This window comes from Amphibalanus amphitrite, unplaced genomic scaffold, assembly GCF_019059575.1.
Source record: "Amphibalanus amphitrite isolate SeventyFive unplaced genomic scaffold, NRLGWU_Aamphi_draft 001535F_arrow, whole genome shotgun sequence".
NCBI lineage: Eukaryota > Metazoa > Arthropoda > Thecostraca > Balanomorpha > Balanidae > Amphibalanus > Amphibalanus amphitrite.
The window spans coordinates 9,402-30,785 of record NW_024883028.1 but is presented as its reverse complement, the minus strand read 5'-3'; the positions used below and the strand labels follow the sequence as shown (position 1 = coordinate 30,785).

At 50.7% G+C, this 21,384-nt stretch overlaps 1 protein-coding gene across 7 annotated transcripts; it reads right to left on the bottom strand.

Moving 5' to 3' along the window:
- Positions 1–1,878: 1,878 nt before the first annotated feature.
- On the bottom strand, positions 1,879–21,353 carry LOC122373687. Of its 7 annotated transcripts, none has more exons than XM_043351995.1 (6): positions 21,265–21,353; positions 19,086–19,211; positions 12,154–12,246; positions 10,338–10,418; positions 7,920–8,045; positions 1,879–6,075 (listed from the first exon to the last, which is right to left on the bottom strand). In XM_043351995.1, the coding sequence occupies exons 2-6, from the start codon at positions 19,183–19,185 to the stop codon at positions 2,558–2,560; spliced, it is 3,918 nt and encodes a 1,305-aa protein (XP_043207930.1). In that variant the 5' UTR covers positions 19,186–19,211; positions 21,265–21,353; the 3' UTR covers positions 1,879–2,557. The 7 variants fall into 7 exon arrangements, with proteins under 7 accessions (XP_043207930.1, XP_043207927.1, XP_043207934.1 ...); XM_043351992.1 differs by lacking the exon at positions 12,154–12,246 and adding an exon at positions 11,338–11,454; XM_043351999.1 differs by lacking the exon at positions 12,154–12,246 and adding an exon at positions 11,338–11,454 and having other exon boundaries at positions 1,879–3,153.
- Positions 21,354–21,384: the final 31 nt, after the last annotated feature.

Sequence of the window (21,384 nt, the reverse complement as noted above, 5' to 3'; positions counted from 1 at the left end):
TGTGGCCGGTGGCAGCAGACGCCCCCTCCCCGTCCCTGGGTGGCCGGCTCCTCAAATCCCGTCTGGGGGTCAACCTGTGCCCGCCGCTGTGAGTGTGACCACCACTTCAGCACAACCTCGGCGATCACGCCACACTAGGCCCCGCCCCGCCCGCCGCCTGGCCCCGCCCCCCTCTGTTGCGTCATGTGCTCATCGGCTGATCCCATCGTCTCCGTAAGGAGGGGGGGGGGGGTATGGAGGGAGGGGGTACTACAAGGGCGGTACATCAAAAGTTCCTGAGTCCATTCAGGGTATCCCTTCGAATCGAGCTTAAGAATTAAGCGAAGGGGGTTAAGTTGTTTTTTTTTCTTGGTTGTATGACCTCGTTTGATTTAGTTTCAATCATTTTTACAATGTCATAAAACTGAACATCTAAATTTTCAGCATATCATGTTTTTGTTATGATGAACGGAAAGCATGGCTTGCGATGGTTCTACATTGGAATGGGATAAAAAGCACTTTGTCACTTTGTCCCATTTAACCCAAAGAATGTTTGCTGGATCCGCCCGTGCCGACGTGTTGGCGAAATTCGGGGCTCCCTTGGGGGCGGTGATGGGTCCTACGCAGGCAGTGAGGCCGCCGGCTGCTCAAGGAAAGGTCAGACGGTTGGGCCATACCCACGCGGGGAGTGCTTAAATCTCAGCACAGAAGTGAAGGGCCGCGGTGCCCAGTTGAATCGGTTGTGAAATGTGATTCGCTAGACTTTTGATGTAGGTCACAGACTCACAGATTCGTTCTGGGTTGGGTGTGTAGAAGCTGACATTTTCCATTCCGTAGGATGTTCGACATCTAAAAAACTGTTTTCGATTACAAAAGCGATGTATTTGACTGCCTTTGGTGTTTTCGTAGCTATATCACCGGCACATTAGTGGCAAAATTAAATGAAAACGGAGACGATATGTCATACCTACGTACACTTGTGCTGTGCCGCAGTGTCCTGTTGTGTGTGGTGGGATGGGGTGCGCGTAAAACCTTGACTTGCCTGTTAAATCACCACGGAACGTCACTGTCCATCTAAGGCTATTTTCTGCCGCAAAACGCTGAGACTGAGAGACTCACTTTTTGCCATTGGCAGACGCCCTATGGCCATTGACCTTTTGCCACAGAACTCTGGAGCTTTCAGCTATCTCCCGGGCAGCAACAGGGATTACGTATTAGCCGGTAGTTAATACCGGATTAAAGGGGATTTGTTAATTTGTCATCACCTGCTGCCGGTCCAGGGTGACTGACGGTTGGCTGCCCTGTGACTGATGGAGGGTGTTAACAGTGTGTTGCAGAAACCGAAAATCAGAGTGGGCTACGCTCGCGGCATTGTTCAACGAAGAAGAAGTAAGGCCCTTTTATTACCTTTTTTATTGCTGTTATTTTGTTTTGCAAACACTTATTACTGATGCTGTAGTTGTACTGACTGGAAAATCACTCAATAAAGTCCGGGTGTTGAGCGAATTGTGGCGTAATGTGCTAAAATTCAAATGTTCCATTATTGAATCCGAGCTTTACTTATCCCATTTTCTATGTGACATGGATGCTTAGAACCGTGAGCTCGCTTGAAATGGTATATCTGTGACGTGCACAAGACAATCTCCAGGCACGCCATTTTTGCCGTGGCAATCGACATTTGTATTTACTTTCAGCGGCCTGAACATGTGCAGTGTGCAGTGTGCATTGGCCATTCGGTGTATGCTGTGCAAGTATTTAATAATTTTTGTATTTTTTTTTATCTACATTTTTTTTTTATCGACGAGGCCAACATCCGTATCTTGTCTGCATTATAACGTTAAACGGGCAATAGACCTCGTTAAACGCGTAGTACACACTCCGACCAGTAGGTACACAGACAAGTCATCTGTCCGTTTATTTACAAAAATTCGCGCACGGCACACTTATAGTAAATAAATACCGCTACAGTGGATCGTCAAAGGTAAAAGGCGGTATCATTTATGTACTTACATAGGTCGGTCGCATGGTCAATTACCTAACCTACGTGGAGCACGTCTGCGCGTAAAAAGAGCTGTGAGATTCATTCGCTGCCGCGAGTCAGGCGCTATCAAGGACCTCTGATTTAGCGTAGCAGATCAGGTGTTACTACACTCAGCCAGTCACAATATGATTGAAAGCTAAATGTCACCGTATGTCAAGAGATCGGATCAAGCCTGATCTGATCTTATCAGGAAATTAAAACAAGTCAGATGTGAGATGGCTCCGCCGTGCAAGTTGGTGCTGCCAGCGCTAATGTTGTTACCTAAACGCACATTTACTGACGCCCAGACGCGACTTTGACTCTCAACTGGCTCAGATCGAGTGGTAAACAGTACACATCCACAGCTAGCCTCACATGACGTCATCAGTGCTCGCGTCGGCGTTAGAACAGCAAGCAGACGCTGCGTGCGTCAGGGCAGTACAGTGGTCCACCTCCACAGCGCGCTCTCACCCGGGCGCGGTGTTTGTTTTCGGCTAAAACTGGCCGCTCTAAATACCCCTGTCGCGCCGCCAGCGCCTCTGTCGGCGGCGGGCCGCACTAGCGGCCGTTCCTGCCCAGCACAGATGGCACTGCGGTCGGGTCTGTCTGCAGCAGTCGGTACGTCTTGGAGACGGCTGCCATTCGCTGTTTCTGCTGCTCGGGAGTGGTGCGGATGACGGCTGTCTGCTGCGGCCCGCTCCGGACCGGCTCCGGCTCCGGCTCCGGCTCCGGCTCCGGCTCCTGGGAGCCGTACTCCTGCTGCAGGCGGCGGAAGGACCGGGACGGCACCGCCGAGGGCCGGGCCGGCCGCGGCGCCTGGCCCGAGCCCACGGCGCGCAGCTCTCCCAGCACTGCCCCCCGGGAGTCGTCCGCCTCGTCCCGGTACTCTCCGGCCAGCTGCTGAAAGGCGCGCGATGGGTTCCTCCCGCCCGAGTACCGACCGTTGGTCGGCGGCCGCCGCTCCCGCTCCTGCTGCAGCCGCTCCCGCTCAATCCGCTCGCAGGTCGGGACGCCCGCCGCCACCGCCACCGGCGCGGGCGGGGGCGGGGGCGGACTGTGGGCGGTGGCGGTGACCGACTCCGGTCCGTGCGCGTAGTGGCTCGGGGAGCGGCGGGGCTGTCCTTCCGAGGGACGGGCCAAAACCGGCGCAGAGCCTGTAACACGTGGAGAGGCCGTACAGCGCGACCGTGCTGCCGTCTGCCGGCCGGCCGGGGAAGCTGCGGTTCGCCCCACCGCCGCTGGAGGCGCCTCTGCGGCGGGGGTGGCGGCGGAGGAGGCTTTCACCACCCAAGGAGGAACGGCAGGAGGACGGGAGGACCCTGACATCCACTGAGGAGCCGTCCTCTGTGAGGAACACTCGGGCGATCGCCCTGCCACCTGGCGGTGACCGCCAGAGGCGGACTCAGTCTGATCGCGGAAAAACCGCAGCGCAGACTGGAAGGTCACGTGACCTCTCCTCTGGGTCTGGGGCTGGGATTGAGCGGAATGTGCGGCCCTCACCGAAGCATGCGATGAAAAGCTTCGCAGCTCCCCGGTTACATAGCAGTGAGAAGCCTTTACCTTAGTTACAAAATCCTTCACCTCGGAAACAGAATCCTTCACATCGGAAACGGAATCCCTCACATTACAAAGAGAATCCTTCACCATGCTGGAAGCACCACTAGCCGCAGCGAAGCGTGTGTTAGTGTTCTCCCGCGCCCTGGTGCGGTTACCGGGAGGCACTGGCCGGAAAATCTTACTGTAGCACTCTCCCCAGACCTCGTAGGGACCGGAGGTACCGTCGGGGGACTCCAGCAGGACGTCCACCTCCATCTCCCGATCCGGGGTCGAGATGATAACGTGGGGCACGTGCTTTTTACAGGAGGCGGTGGTCTGCGGAGCGGCGCGGACGGTGTCGTTAGAGACAATGGAGGCAGGGTCATCCGTCTGGACGCCTTTCGACTCCACTGAGATTCTAAACCGAACCTTGGCAGCATTACTTTGCTGAGCATTGTTATTTGGATTATCAGAAGGGAAAGTATTGTGAAATTTAGCGTTACAGTCTATTGAGCTTTGTGGAGCGCTTCTCTCTTTATCTCTTTCTTTGCGACCTCTGAGAACTCTGTTTTCTTCGCTGGTCCTATCTTCGTTAGCCAGCGCACCAGTGGCCAGATCAAGAACACTTCCAACTACACGATCAACGATGCGGTCATCGACCGTCGCAGCTTCATTTGGATATTCTTCTTTCTCTTCTCCCATGCCACTTTCGATTTCACTTTCATCCCCACTCTCTTTGCTCTCACCTTCAGTCTCCTCGTCTTCGTGTGCCCTCACCTCCGTAACTTCTTCCGTCTCTTCTTTCGTCTTCTCCGAAACCAAGTCCTCTTCCGTAACGGGCGCGAACGCCTCCTTGGTTCCACTATCGGCCACCGGCGGCGCCACCATTGCCTTCAGCCGCTCGTTCCGCTGCTCGAGCCTCTCCAGCCAGTTGTCGAACTCCTCCTCCCGTTTGTTTTGGAACAGCAGCTCTCCGTCGTTATCGCCAGCGTTAAACTCCCGCCTGCTCCTCCAAATGTCCGCCACCAGCGCCTCCAGCTCCCTCCTCTGATCCTCATCAACTCTCTCCTCTCCCACCTCTCGCTCCTGCTGCTCCTGAACCTCTTCTTCCTCCTCTTTCGCAGGACTCTTCAGAAGACATTCCTCGTCTTCTCTTTTATCACCTCCATTCGAACTTCTTTGGCCTACACCTCTTCCCTGCAGGTTCATCGACCTTTCCGTCGAGAGTAAAGTCACGTCTGGGGTCACCGATCGTGACCGCGCCAGCGTGACGTCATCTTCAGACGTCACCGTGGATTCTTCTTCGTCCTCTCCCTCCGAGGAGGTCGCTAGGTCGCCCCCATTGGGAGGGTCTCCATCTAACTTTCCCTTTTCGAAGGGTTCAGCATGCTTACCTTCCTCCAAGAAAGCTTTATCAGAGTGAGACAAGCTCTCTGACTCTGAGTCAGACTCCGAATCAGAGTCAGTTTCTGAGCCGGACTCGGAGTCGGTTTCGGTGTCGGTGTCGGATTCGTCACATGTTCGGCCAGTTTCGCCGCAGTGCTTGGCGTCATCTCCTGTTCCCACCAAATCTCGACAGTTCTGTCCATCGAGGCCCAGCTCTAGCTGCGTGTGCCCTCCACGGTAGGAAGCAGGCACACAATGCTCTTCCTTCACGTACTCCTGTCTACCAACGCTCTCCACTTCGTTCTCATATGCATCCAAGTCCTTAATCACAAGTTCCCTGCCTCCGGCGCCCAGTTCTTCTGTGCTCTCCGTTTCATTTTCGTCCCCGTCGAGCTCCGGCTCGGAGATCGTCTCCTCGGCGTCACCAAAGCCGCTGCTGACGCTGCTGACGCTGCCGATGCTGTTGATGCTGCTCATTCGAACACCCCTGCCACCGCCACTGTTGGTGGTGGTCGTCCGCACCGGACTGGTCATGTTGTCGAGGCTCTCTAACGGTCTATGGCAGACGTCCTTTCTACACAGTCCTTGGCATTGCTTGCCTTTCGATGCCTCCCATGGTAGATACCTTTCGTATTCACTGTATCTGTTGCAGTTTGGAACGCAGGCGTTACCGTTTCGTTTGGACCTGAAGTTCTCTCTGCTGTTAGTGATACGGTTTTTCGCAGGCGCACTATAGACCCTCCTTCCACCACCAGTATCATCACTTCTATCGCTTCGACGAGCATCAACGGCGCTCACAGCAGCCTCTCTCACACTACCACACCTTCCGCTCTCCTTCACCAGAGCTCCGTTCGGCACACGGCTATCGCGCTCGTCATCTTCGAAACTCGACAGCAGCCGAGCCAGTCTAGAATATCCCGGAGTCTTCAGCGGCTCCTCTTCCTCAGTATTCCTAGCATCTCTGAGACCTGCTGCTGTCCGTGAAGACACTCTTGAAGGAGTGCTGGGTGCAGGGGCCGTGGCCGGCAGTTCGGCGTGCAGCAGCCACGCCCTCCTCCGGCGCTGTCTCCCGGTGACGTCAGAGCTGCCTCCAGTGACGTCAGAGCTGCCTCTGATGACGTCACGGCCGAACGGCAGGCCCAGCCGGCGGAAAGCTACCGGGGACAGTGGGCGAGGCGTTACACCACTCCCAACTCACACCGCTTTGTTGTTTTACACTACTCGATTATTGACTCTCTGTACAGCTAGGCAAGCCCACCCATCACCCATGCATCAGCGCCTAGCCTGTTATGCACTAGCACCCATCACCAACGTAGTAGTTCTTCCCAGGACCCTGATTCAATCACCATCACCCATCCCCGACTGTGGCCCCATGAGTCAGCGCCGCAGAAACCTCCCAGCCGTCAGTCTTCCCTACACTGACAGAGCAATGTGTATATTCAGCCGGAGCCGAATGGACCCGCGATTTGTTTGTTTAACTCACACCCAGACTGAGTCAGATCGAGGTGCAGTGCCGTGGCGCCAAGTGAAATCGGCAGACGCAGTGTCAGTGGACGTTCACTGAATGAAAGGACTGGCGATATGTTGCCTTTCCGACAGAAATAGTAAAGTGAAATGCATTTATTATCTCTGCGAATAGCTCAGAATAATATGTTTCAAGGTCTGTGATTTTTCTATTATTGATTTAGAGAAGAAATAAATTATTTGGATTAGGTAATGGCTAAAAGATTTAAAACCATGTCTATGCTGTGAATTATTATTACTATTATTATCATTATTTTAAATAAGATAGAAGGCAGAAAGTTATGCCTAAAACGCAAAAAGGTCTTGCGTTGTTGGGACAATCAGCCGAATATCGAAGTAATGTTTAAAAAAAGTTTTATGCATACAACAGATCTAACTTGTGCAGTGTGCGTAGCAGTTATAATACGTTCGATGCTCGATATTGACACAATCAATTACTTTGTTCACTATAGTATAAACTTTCGGTTGATCCGGCATTCATTTATGGTAAATATATGGCCGGGCAGCAGCAGTTTCCATTCAAAGCATCTGCAACGCGCAAGGATCACAAGAGACCGCACACAAACACAGGCAGGCGGGGTGCAATTCGCATGCAGCATGCAATAAAACGCACTGCATTCACAATGAAAGCCCGCGAAACAAACAGACGACCCGGGAGAGCACGAGCGGAAGCACCCGTATCCCGTCCGCGCGCGCGCGTGTGTGTGTGTGTGAGGGAGAGGATCCGGACCAAATGAGGACCTCAAAGGGAACGGGGACCACCGCAAACTTCTTACCTTATTCACAGGCAGGGCAGAGGAAGTAACAAGGAAACGTAGGTGCAAGCAAACAAACGAGATACAAACAAAACTCAAAACGAAAAGTTGTTATCAGGGAACAAAGCAGAACACTAGCAGAAACGATTGAGAGATGGGTATACAATTTAGCAAAAGCATGAAATCAAGTAGAAATAAATGGCTACGAAAGGAACTCTTTAGAAGTACATGGTGAATTTAACATATTATGGTTTTAGCATGATAGTGTTTATGCGCAGTAGGAGGAATAACACAAATTTATATATTATTTATTTCGATTTCAGTTATACGACGTTTAAAGAATGGTTTGCTGGACGGGGGGTGTATACTAGTGATGTCAATTACGGAAAATCGGAATACCGATACCAAACCAAATACCAACCAAAACCACGGGAAAATACCGAAACCAAACCAACTTGGGAAAATGAGGCAAATACCAACTTTTTACCAATTTCTTAGCCTCTTATACACTAGTGAGGGTTTATGATACCAACAAAATACCAATCACATTACGATTGAAATACCAAATACCAAATTGGTATCGGTTTGGTATTGGTATACCAAAAAGTTGGTATCCGATTGACATCTCTAGTGTATACCAAGCCATTCGGCAGTCACTGGGGAGTTTGACCTAGCGGCAACCTATCACCGACCTGGCAGCCAATATGGCAGCACCGTACCTTGATCGTCGGCCGTCATTTGCTGCAACATCTGGAAGCTGCGCGAGGGAATATGGCCGCCCGTGTATTTCCTGGGCTCAGTGACCTCCTGCTGGGACGGAGGCACGGCCGGGCCGCTGGCACCTCCTGGAGGTCAGACAAGGTCACAGAGAGGTCAGAGAAGGTCACAGAGAGGTCAGACAGTGACTTCCTGTTGTGATGGAGGCACGGCCGGGCTACCAGCACCTCCTGAGGGTCAAAGAGGGGTCAGAGAGAGGTCACATAGAGGTCAGACGAGACTAGGGGGCCTTCAGAGGGTCACAGAGGGTCACACAGGGAGGTCAAGGAATGTCAAGTTGGAGATTTGCAGTGCAAACTCTGGGACTGAACAGACGTTTAATTGGTCAGAAGTCAGATAGAGCACTACCGTACGAACCAAGTGAGCAGACGAGGCAGAAAAAGGACAAAGACCCAGGGGCCATGATAGAACAAAAATGGAACTAGAAAGAGTTGACACGTCAAGGGTGGAAGCGAAGGACAGGCCCGGGCATGACCCGAGCTCATACCAGGAATGAGTTGAGTTATAAGTAATGAACTGACGTCAATCACACTAACTGATCGCCAGATGCCACTCATTAGTACGAAAAAGATGAATATCGAATACAAACTACACCACACGCAATGGTACAGTTTGACAGGTCCTCACAAACATGGGACATTATTTCGGCCTACGGAGGATGGAATTCTTACCAGTGGGTGGCATGGCCCCAATCGCACGGAGGTACAGGTAGTCCGAAGAAAGATGATGAAGAAATGATCGAAATCAGATCCATCACCAAGTTGAAATGCAAACTTTATGCAGGCATATACTGGCAAACCTTATAATAATTAAAATCCCATGATCGGCTAATCAACTTGCGCAAAGGACCACATGAAGCAAGCAAGAAAGATCTGGCGGTTAGCCGGAAAATAAATGAGCAGTTGCCACTTGCCACCTACTTCTTTATCCGATTGCGCGCCACAAGGGTAAATAAAATGTTAAAGTATCGCCGATACTTATGTTTTTTTTTTGCAGCCGTGAGTCACGTGAGCAGAGGTATACAGATCCTTCAATGGCAATTAAGCCAAGGATAACGGATTACAAGACACTGCAAGTGTGTTTACGTTACATGAACGTTTCCTTGCTGAGTTAGCACTTAATACCAGAAACCTGTGTACTTGTATCTTTACCATCTAGAATGGTGACCGATACGGTCCTGTTCTGGCTGAATGAGGCATATATCTGAATGGTTAACCCTCGCCCATGTAGGGGGGGGGGGGTTGGTGCAACCCCCCCCCTGAGGTTTTTCGGAAATAGTGCAAAAACGGCGGCGCGCAGCGCCGCCAAATTTTGGGTACCTTATGGGGCAAACCTTGCGCATCTTTTGATAAAAAAAATTTGACCGGGTCATGTCAGGTCACGGAGTTATGACGTCACAAAGGGAACAGCCTCCGGCCGGATTTTCACAAACTGAGTGCCAACGCCCGAGGTTTCCTGCCGGTGGTACGGACATCGGTTGATGGATCGTGATGAAACTTCCCACGCATGTTGGGGCAAGTATTGGCTATCATATGGTATAAGAAACTTGACCGGGTCAGGTCAGGTCACGGAGCTATGACGTCACAAGAGGAACAGCGTCCGGTACTATTTTTGAAAAGCGCCCGAACCACTATTTTGCTAATTCTTGTCACCTCAATGGGAATATGCAGCAATATTAGCTTCTATAGGGAGCAAATGGACCTTCCAAATCCAAAAATACAATCAGATTTCAAAAATTTAAATTTTGATTTTTCGAATTTCTGCCGCCGACTGTGACCTTGCCGACTTCCGGCGCTCCCAACGCGCCATTTTTAGAGCTAGGGAAACGAAATACATACCAAACGATAGAGAATTGATCAAGGAACACGATAGTGAAGGTTTCAAGTCGATATCTCCCATCGTTTTGCCGCAATCGCCGCGGAAAGTTGAAAAAAGTCTATTTTTCCGAAAATTTGACCTTTGACCGGTCAAAAGTAGGTCAAATGTTGACCTAGGACCAAAAAATATACCACCAATCGCGAGATCTCGGCGAGAGCAATCCGTTGGTCTTTTCTGCTAAGCTCTACGACGCTCCGTTTTCAAACGCCAAGGGGGGGGTCGCACCAACCCCCCCCCCCTGCATGGGCGAAGGTGGCAGATCGCCGTTTACGGGCGAGGGTTAACACTCAATACCGGTGTACTTACTTCTATCACCTGTCGGCATGGTGAACAGTGGAAACGACGACAGTCCTCTCCTAGCCAAACCTGTGTTAACACTCGTTACCAGTGTAATGTTATTATTTGTCGGCATGGTGAAAACCGTGACGGCCCTGTCCTAGCCAAACCTATGTTTACACTCGTTAACGGTGTAGTGTTATTACCTGCTGGCATGGTGACCACCACGGTCCTGTTCTGGCCCGGACCGCCTATCCGTGAGCTGGAGGGCGGGGCGCCGCCTGAAACTGGAACGCAGACACGTCAGGTTACACGGGGCACACGGGTTACGACGGGTCTTGTTTCATGGGGCTTCCATGCTCAAAGTATTTGTAATTACAAATGATGTGTAGTCGAGGCACCATATCGTACCAAAACTTTGAGATGATTGATTCTTTAGGTCGAAACGTTAGCATGTCGGCAGTTACAAAATGATAATATCGCTCTCCTAAACTAAATTTTCTCGAAACATGTAGATCTTTTTGAGGTCTTAACTTACTGCCCTTGAAAGTATCAAATTTGTGAGTAACTAAGAGCCAAAGGCCCCAATGCTTCATCGTACGACTTCTTTCCCCAGTGAATAACAAACTTATAATAAAGCATTTATTCGTGCAAGCTGTGCCTGACCCTGAGCTGAGCCAAACTTACCTAAATTTAACACATACCCAAGCAAGCAATGAAGCAAAATCCGATAAAAATCGCGGTCCCCAATACAAGCATAGCAATGGCATGCAGAACCAGTTTTCGAGCGACGTACAGACTACCGTAGAAGCGTTCAGCGAGAGATCATCATTCAACATAAAATCATGATGATAAACCATCGTAAAGCCCCGAAAGATAGGCAACAGACATGCAAGGCAGGAGTTTGAGGTCACTCAACAAACAAATGAAGTCACACGATACTGAAGTCCACAAGAAGAAGTGTTCAAACGTATTCTAAAACTGCTGCAACACACCTGAAATTCAACACAGAAAGGGTGCGAAGAACATTCACATTTTGTCATTGGCCATCCATAATACAGTATATATTTCCCCCGAATCACGGCAAACTCCTCAAAATGCTCCAATAAGCCCCGTGCAGCTGCGGTAGCGTGGCAAAACTCGGGTGCACATCACAGCAAGCTGCAGTTTCTCCGGCCGCCAACAGGTGGCAGCACCCGGCCCTACCGCCTTCGGCGCCGCCTGTGGCCGCCTGCAGGATTCGGAACGTCCGAGAGGGTATGTGCGCGCCCTTATAGCGCGGGTCGGACTCGGAGTGCAGGTAGGTGTCGGTCTCTCCGTCCACTGGAATACGGGTCAGTTCGGGTCACGGCAGGTCACAGCGGGTCAGGCCAGGTCGGACTCCGAGTGGAGGTAGGTGTCGGTCTCCCCATCTACTGGAATACGGGTCAGTTCGGGTCGCCGCACAGGTCACAGCGGGCCACAGCACAGATCAAATCGGGTCACGGCACAGGTCAATACGGGTTATTGCACGGGTCAATCATTGCACAGGGGTAAAGGCGAGTTAATGCAAGGAAACGAAGACTGGATTGCCTACTTTGACTCTTTCTGAAAACACATAGGTACAGAACGGTGTCAGAACATTACTTGGCACACGCGAATTCAACTCTCCCTGAAGAAAACTCTGAAAAATAATGTGTCACCATCACCACCGTCACCAAGAAGGTGCTATAAAATACTTCTGATATTAGGATAGCAATGGCATCCACGCCAACGCTGCTACCAGTGCCATCACCACCACTCAACCACCACCACCACCACTCAACTACCACCATCACCACCACTCAACTACCACCACCACCACCGCCACCAATGAAGCCTGAAACCAAGGCAAAGCGCCACCGCTGCCACCACTGCCACCAGTAGATTCCTCGGCTGTTAGACCTCCCGCTGGCACGCTCCCATGGCGCGGTGCACCAGGGAGGATATACTCTCTGTATACTCCCTCTATACTCCCTGCGGGTGTATGTATAGTCTGATTACCGGTGTGGTCGAGCTCCCTGAACAGGCGGGAGGGGATGTTGGCACCGCGGTAGAGCGGCCGGCGCTCCGCCTCGTACTGGCCGCCGTCGTCCACTGCGAGGCATAGTGAGATACCCTGAGATACCCTGAGCTACCAGCCCTCGACAGGAGTAACAGCAGAGTACAGAACGGCAGGGAGATACAGTAATCCGCCTCGTACTGGCCGCCGTCGTCCACTGCCAGACATAGTGAGATACCCTGAGATACCCTGAGATACCCTGAGATACCCTGAGATACCCTGAGTAGCCCTCGACAGGAGTCACAGCAGAGTACAGAGCGGCAGGGAGAGACGGTAATCCGCCTCGTACTGGCCGGCGTCGTCCACTGCGAGGCATAGTGAGATACCCTGAGCTACCCTGAGATACCCTGAGCTACAAGCCCTCGACAGGAGTCACTGCGGAGTACAGAACTGCAGGGAGAGACGGTAATCCGCCTCGTACTGGGTGATGTTGTCCACACATCACCCCACACTGTCACTGTCAGAGAGTGTGGGGCGCAGTGAGCTACCCTGAGTAGCCCTCGACAGGAGTCACAGCGGAGTACAGTACTGCAGGGAGAGACGGTAATCCGCCTCGTACTGGCCGCCGTCGTCCACTGCCAGACATAGTGGGATACACTGAGATACCCTGAGTAACCCTCGACAGGAGCCACAGCAGAGTACAGAACGGCAGGGAGAGATGGTAATCCGCCTCGTACTGGCCGCCGTCATCAACTGCCAGGCATAGTGAGATACCCTGAGTAGCCCTCGACAGGAGTCACTGCAGAGTACAGTAGTGTAGGGAGAGACGGTAATCCGCCTCGTACTGGGTAATGTTGTCCACTGTCAGAGAGTGTGGGGCGCAGTGAGCTACCCCGAGTAGCCCTCGACAGGAGTCACTGCAGAGTACAAAACTGCAGGGAGAGACAGCCCTCCAACCGGTACTGCAGGTGATGTTGTCCACTGCCAATAGTGTGGGGCACAATGAACTACCTTGAACAGCCATCGATAAAAGTTACAGAAAACGGCGAGAAGAACGAGGGTGAGGTCAATCGACCCAAAAGTAGCTCTGAGGACTGATGCGTGTTTGAGGAGACAAATGAGATCGTGGAAATGACTGCCCAGTGAAACTTTACTGAAACAGCCAGCCGCGAAAATTGCGAGGATTTCAGGCACACTGCCCTTAGAACCAGGATATGTGCACATAGAGCCATACAAGAACCAAATTTGCCTGTGCTTGTGCTGCCGTGCCAGTGCAAAGTGCGGGCAAAATGATACAATATACAAGAAATTATATAATAAGAAAACAGATGACGGCCTCCTGGTCAATGGAGCTCCTACCACTATACTTAGATGGAAACTACTCATAAGTCATAGCGTTGAACGATCCAGTCAAACGGCACATATCCGCCAGTCTGGCGCCCGATGACACGCCTTTTCGGAGTGGGCTATCGCTCACAGCAATGGTCCCAATCCACCAATCACAGAGCGCAGACTGACGGACACGGCACCAGTCATCAAACCCAAATAAACAAACTGAACACGGCTGACGAGGGGTGGCCGGGACAGCACGTCACGTGCAGGGAGGCGGAAAGGAGGGGGAGGCGGGAGGGGGACACAGTGACACGGCCGGAAAGGAATAGGGTGATACAGTGGTGACACAGCAGTGACACACGACACAGCAGTGACGCGGTGATCAGGCAGAGTGACGTTACGTGACGTGGAAGTTGACCTAAGGCAACACAACAGCGTGTCGGAGGGTGACACAACAGCAGATAGGGATGGATAAGGCTGTTCGGTCACTGTGGCGACAAATGCAAATTAGGATCACAACTAAAGGACATATCACAGAGCTGTAACGGCAAGACATATCTACAACGGTGACACAAAGCAATTCCGCCAAAAATGGCAGTCTCAACAATCAACACTCAGGGATGACACGAGTTCAACAGGAAAAACACGAAACCAAAAGACCAATAATGACTCATATCTAGGGAAACAGGGATGACCAGCAATGTAGGTACAGATATCACACGTAATGCACATAAATGACACACAGAAGATCATTGGACAGCATCTTACCGAACTCCACAGAGCGACAACCCTGGTGCTGGTCGTGATATTTTGATGGATGGGCTACCTGGGAAGGATCCGAAGGAAAAAAAAATGAAAGGAAAAAGAAAACACCAAGGGGCGGGGGTCACGATCTAACTAACCATAAAGTGTGCGTTGTAAAAAAAAAGAATATTTCCCAAAAGAAACAAAATTGCAGGAATGCCGCTTCACAAAACCGATGGTGCTTTAGCCATCCAAAAATCTATCTCAAAACCAAACTGCAAACTCTGGAAGGACGAGGATGAGGATCGGAGGATCAGAGGAGCGGAGGTGTGCACACGAGGAGAGCTGGCGAGGAACTGACACCTGGCGTGCCGGCGCCGCCCCACTGCACCGGCCGGCGGCCGTAAGGGCGGTTTGCTTACCCGGCAACACGCCAACTTCCGCCTTACGGCCCGTGCCAAGAAGGCGCAAACTCGGCGGGCAGCGACAGAGGTGGAGTGGGATGTTTGAATAGGCTCCAGCGGGAATTGCAGAGGGAGGGCAGGGTCAGGTCATCGGGTCATGGGGGACGCTGCAACTTAACCAGGAAAATTTGCTGTTTTCCACATATGACGTTTTTTAATTACATACACCTTCGCATTTTTACGTGAGGAGGTGAAACCCCAGGGAACAGCATTGCAACAACCGTCTTCAATAGCGCTTTAGACTTGCAATGACACAGAGGTTGCCTCGTCGAAAAAAATGGGACAATTTTGGCGTACATCCTACCTCTGGAAACATCATATTTGTGAATTTCAATCAGGGTGAGGCAATTAATAATTGACTGGCGTTCCTAATAAATAGCTAAATTTTACATTTTCACATACACTCCCATGATACCGGACACCGGGCGTTGCTCGACTCCAACCCAAACAGTGGCTATTTTCAGAGCACCCCGGTACTGTGTGCGCTGTGAGGGGCGTTTGATCACCGCTCGTACCGGCTCGTAATCCATGGACGCCCACACGGTCATCTGGCAGCAGCCGGCTGCCAAATCCAACGCCCAGAAATATACCAGACGTCGGCAGACGCGGCATTAGGGGCAAATAGCGCCGATTCAATGAACTTATGTTCGGAAAAGATGAAATATTTTGGCGGCGTCACATTTCGAGGAAACCGCTCATTTTCCAGTTTTTATTTCATCTAGTCTCCTGACATTGCGCGGTAATGATACCATTCTATTCTGAAAATTGGTGCACATTGTAACTGACAATCACATGAAAGGCCTAATATAATGTGGGTTGTCAAAGACCCCAACATAATCAGTTACTCCCAGTCCCAAGAAAGGCCAGAGGTCAATCATGGGGACGGTCCTAGTAACTGTCAACTGTCATACAGGGTATAAATGGCCGTAAGTGCCGGGACCGTTCTGATATTATACATGTGTCCTGAGTTTATAAATGTACCACGCCTATGATTAAAGGGACCCTCCCACCTTCAAAAAAGTTAATGAATTGGCATGAAAGTGATGTCCCTTGGTTCAGAAAGAGCGAAAACGAATATCTACCAAATTTCACCGAAAAATATTCACTGGTTTTCAAGATATTAGGCTTTTACTTTTGTTTATTTTTTGGGATCTCCCCTGTTACTAGCGACTTTATTTGGAAGCAATAATTTGGCAGCCTTAAAGTGCGGCAGACGTTGCGCGCAAAGCAGCGTATACCACCACGTGTTAACGATGGTTTTAGTCTAAGATTTAAAAATCGTTAGATCTCTGCTGACGTCACAAATTCTAAGGGGGCATTCCAATGCATTAGCCCCTTAGAATCCGAAAACTGCAAGTTTGAAATTCCATATCTTCGAATTAAAGCATTTTTCGATGTTGTGAGTGCCCAAACCGGTATTTGCAGGCCATGGCCACCAATTTGGCTATCTCAACTCAAAACTAATGTTAAGGTGGGAGTGTCCCTTTAACGCTCTCATAAGCGGAGATACTAAATCACGCGCCTATGACTGGGCAAAACTGCGCACGGGAATGACCGCCTACAGCATAAGATCAACAACCAGGTCCGCTAGGTAGAATCAAAATCATTTACAAACCAGGACAGAGCTCTCAGCAAGACATGAGAAGGACAGAAGCAGATTTATGCCGATGACAGTAGGATTAAATGAAAAAATATGAAAAACAAGAAGTGGGTCGCTAGCACAGCACCCACGTCGCACACATCACGCTATTTTTAGTTTACGCAGAACAGTCAGCGCAGGTTCGGTAGACATAACATATGACGTCACCAGTACAACTCTGCTTCACAAACTACCCCCTCTCTCCTCCTCCCCCACTCTCCCCAGACGCATGCCGTAGCTGGCGTTTATTACCATTGGCCGGCCCCTGCTCCTCTGCCTCCGGTGGGAGGGGCAGGGGAGGAGGGGGTGATCACGTCTGATTTATGGGCGGTGAGGTCAGCGATCGTCCCAGGGGGAGGGGGGAGGTAGACAGGTGGGCCAGGGGGTGGGGCGGCCAGTGGTGGCTATTTCTAAGGCGAAACTCAACAGAAATAGCGGTGACATCACCGCTGCACTGGGGGGACTGGATATAAATGGATGTGAGCGAATGGTTTTGATGAATTAGATTAGACGAAGATGGTTTCTGATGATTTTAGGATAGAAACGTATTGGTGAACGTTTTAAGACCTTGGCTTGCAACTAATTAGATTTATTTGACTGGGTGATAAACTTCTCGCAAAAACGAATTAGCTTCAAGAACGATTGTATGCAGCTCGGAGTTCGGACCGAATGAAAGAAGACAATTTACCGTCTGTTAGGCTAAGATTGTCTTACTTTGGATACTAGGTATTTCTCTAAAGCAGTAGGTAATTGTATTTTATTATGTGGGCATTATTGCGTATTCGTCAAACCCCTCAACGTTTAACCCTCGCATGTGTGCGGCGTTTGCCAGCTTCTAATGTGTAGGGGGGGGGGGTCGGTTGGACCCCCCCTTGCCGTTTGGCCCCTGATCGAGCTAGAGCTTCGCGGAAAAAACGAGCGTGTTGCCCGTGACGAGAGGAAGCCGATGGTACCCAATTTTAAGGTCCTAGGTCATTGATTGACCTTCCAGGTCAGGTCAATGACCCAAAGTCGGGAAAATCGGGACCTGTTAGAAAGTCGTAAAGTGTGGCTGCTAAGGAGTTTTTCGGGGTGCTGATCACGAATATCGCGTTAGTTTTGATCACAAATGATGTCTTGAAGCATTTAGACCAGGTCGGGTCAGGTCAGGTCAGGTCAACCAGTAGGCGTCGTGACGGGTATTCGTAGTACGTGTCAACCGCCTCTGACAGCTTCGTAGCATGTTACGAAGTCACCAAAACTACTTCGTAAATGTTCAATTGGTTGCTAAATTCGAATTCAGCTCCAAAAACTAGCCTAGAAACATGTAAAACTCGAAAAAGTGACCCGAGGTCACCCGAGGTCACCAAAGGTCAATGACCTGACCTGACCTTCAGGTGACCTTGACACACACGGCAGTAACATCAAATCACATGTTGGAACGTTTGAAACCACGAAAAGCTTGCAAACACGCGGCTAGTGCGAGCCGACATACGCGAAATCGCGATTCCGGCCAAACATGGTCTCGGAAAAGAGGTCACAGGTCAAAGGTCATTTGGGTCAGGGTCATGAAATTTTCAGGGTAGGTGTAAAATTGATCAATGCGAGGGTACTGAAAGTTTCGTCGCGATCGGCCGCTTTTTACGCGAGTTATTCGCGAAAAACCATGGGGGGGGGTCCATCCGACCCCCCCCCCCCCTACACATGCGAGGGTTAACCCACAGTGGTTTAACCTATCGATATGTAGCCGTGAACCGCGGCTAAAACAGACCCGGTCTGTCGCAGCCGGGAGCAGTCCCGAGTATTGGAAACATTTGCAGCGTTAACGAGCGTGCACAGGCCGAAATAAACACGGCTGGCGCTGAGATGAGATCACCACGGCCCGAAGGCCTAGCGTCTGACGGCAGTAAGGGTCAGAATATTGGGCTGGAACACGAGAGGGACGACCTTACAGACAGGCGGGGTGGTCGAGGGATAGGTATTTTGCGGATATTGTGGTGTCTGAATAAAACCGAAATGCACTCGTAAACGATTAATGTTTGTACTGACGTTCAGTCAGACCCTGCAAATAAATCTGGGCATCATTGTGACAACAGTAAATCGAACAAAAAATAAAAATTGTTCCAGTTCTCATTGAGAGTAGGAAAGGAATGTCAAAAGAAGATCAAGCTTTTCCAAACTAAACATCAGCACTGGATTGGAATTGGATCGCGCAATAGCTCTGCAGCGGTGACCTTATCCAGCCTGACCCCATTGAGAGTGCACCAGTAACTGTATCCGATGGACATTGAGACCTCATTGTTCCACAGAACACTTGGGAAGGGGGGGGGGGAGGAAATCAAACTAGGGCGTTAGCCTTCTGGACTGGCTGATGTACTGAGGCCAGGGAGTGCTTCACGTCTACATAGACCTAGACCTGTTTATATAGGCGAGAAGATTGGTAAATTTTCCAAAGAAGATAACCGAATCAGCAAATGAATCAGCCGGAGGAAAAGTTTCGGACATCGTCCTGCAAACAGGCTTTTTTACTGGGAGAAGATTATAAATACAAACACTTTCCGGGGAACAGCAATTGCAAAACAATCGTACATTGAAAGCACACAAAAAAATAAGGAGCCCAGATTCCACACACGCTTTCGACCTTCAGCACATCATTAGAGACCACACAATGAGCAAATATGTACAATCAGTGATCACTGATCAGTGCACGACAAGAAGTTCCACCAGTGACGTATCACATCCACTCCACCAATGACGTCACCGGCTGCAGACTCACCTTTGTTTTTGAAGGCGCTCATCAGCTGTTTGTCGCCGTCAGAGAGCTGGACGCTCCTCATACACGGCACCAGGTCATCGCCGGGGTCAGCCGAGGTCATGGCGGGGCGGGGGCGCGGCGCGGCGCCTGGAGCAGAGCCGGGTCAGGGGTTAGCGGTGGCGCGGGGGCGCGGCGCGGCGCCTGGAGCAGAGCCGGGTCAGGGGTCAGCGGTGGCGCGGCGCGCAGCGGCAGGCGGGTCAGGGTCAGGGGGTTCGGTGGGGGAGGGGGGGGAGGTGATTGGAGGGTCGGTGATGACAAGGAGACGGCACTGCCGGAGGACGGCAATTACTTTCGTAATCGGGATCGGTGTTCAAGTTCGGAGGCTCGCTATTTTGTGTGCCCCGACAAATTGTTTTCAAAAGTCACATTTACTTTCCACAAATCATATTCACTATGACGTTGATCGCTCCCTAACGGCTATTGCCTTGCGAGCAAGACTGTCGGTGCTCCGGGGTAGATTTTGCTTCCCGCAGCTTCTGAGATCCACGAACCTACCACTCCGTCTTCCATTTCAGTTCCAGAGTGCAACTTTCGGTGCCAGTGTATTTGTTTATTTATATCTCATATAACTTCCGACAGTGTTCACCAATCCGTGAAATATTGTCATTCGTACAAAGCAATAAATTTGCCCCACAGCGACACAGCTGTATACTCCAACAACGCCATTCGTATCTCTGAACCCAGAAACTTCGCTGAAACCATCCAGGGTCGGCAGATGATTGAGCAGCCCCTGTCAATCCACGACACGACACGAGGTATGTGGAGAGTATGCCGCCCTGAGAGAAAAGGCTATCTCCAGTTGAGCCTCGCCCTGTGAGACACACGGGTCAATGACTTCATGACCTTGTGGTCCCTTACGTAAAAGATGCGGGGAAAGCTAGACCAATGAGCGAGGTCACGGAAGTTGAAACGTATCAGAACTTCAAGTTCAAAATTTAGTTTTTGCGTCTCGATCTAGTCCTAGTAAAAAGCATAATTTCCAGTTGAATATCAAACTCAGGTAGCAACATAAAACATTATAATTACGCAAGCACACTTGCATTATCCTTGCATATGTACGCTGAAATTGACGCATCAGCATGCATAATGCATATATGCATACGCTATGCATACAAACACATACATCTATGCACTATGCAGAATGCATTCCACTCTGTGACCGTCGTTCCAAATCTTTCCGGCGTTCATTTCACGCGCCGCCGCCCCCTCCTCTGCACTATTCACTGCGCAAATTGTGCACTGGGCACTGTGCTGGCCCCCGGCCTCTGTGCACCGCCGGCGCCCCCGGGGAGAAATGATCCGCGTGACCGTCCGACATCTAAGGGAGCCGACGGAGCGAGGAGGCTACTAAAGACGCCGGGTCTATCCTCCAGGGAAGAAAAGGCGACCTTAGATGGCCTCGGCTTTTCCGGGAATGGAGTGATGAGCCATAGGTACCGTACCGCGTATGGTAACGGTCATTAATCGCATGTCCAAAATCCAGTAGCCTTAGATGATTTTGGAAGAGCTGTCAACGGTCTGTTGAAACTTTGAACTGACTGGTAGTGACTTAGAGATAGATTCCCTTTTATTGGTATGGTTCATGGTTGTGTTGTGAGTGAGTAATGAGCAATGAGCATTGAGCACTATTGACGATTCCACGATAATTTCCTCGCACCAAACTCCTATAACGGGGCACCTCAAGCGTGTGCCGCTTTTTGTGGGGACAAGGTCAGACTAGACATCGGCCACAGGAAGTGAAGATCACAGGAGGCCGACCGCTACCGGAAGTGATGCGTTGTCTTGGCTTAGGTTACCTAATTGGTGTGGAAGATTTCAGGGAATCGATACATCGAAAGAAATGCATTGTTGGAACAGCACTGGAACTTGTCGAGGAACCGAAACACGAGGTTCTGGTCGTCTCTTTTTTAAAGCAAATAAAAAGCATCTACTAACAAAACAGGTTAAGCAAAACCTACTTGGGAATCAGGGATAGATATGATTTTTGGCGCTCGATGAAATCAATACTTTGATAATAGTCACAGCGTCCATACAAGTGATCCAAATTAGCCGTATTATTCTCCGTTTCTAGCTGGCCCCCAAACCCGCATCGTCCGAAAGAATAACCCAAAACCCGCCTCACTACCCAAAATTAACAAACCACAGATTTCTGCGCAGAACTCCTCCGAAAGTCACCACCTCCGCAGCTCACACCACCGTGCCCCAGCACACACACGACCCCCGCTCGGGCGACGGGCAGCGACTGGCGGCCACTGCCGTA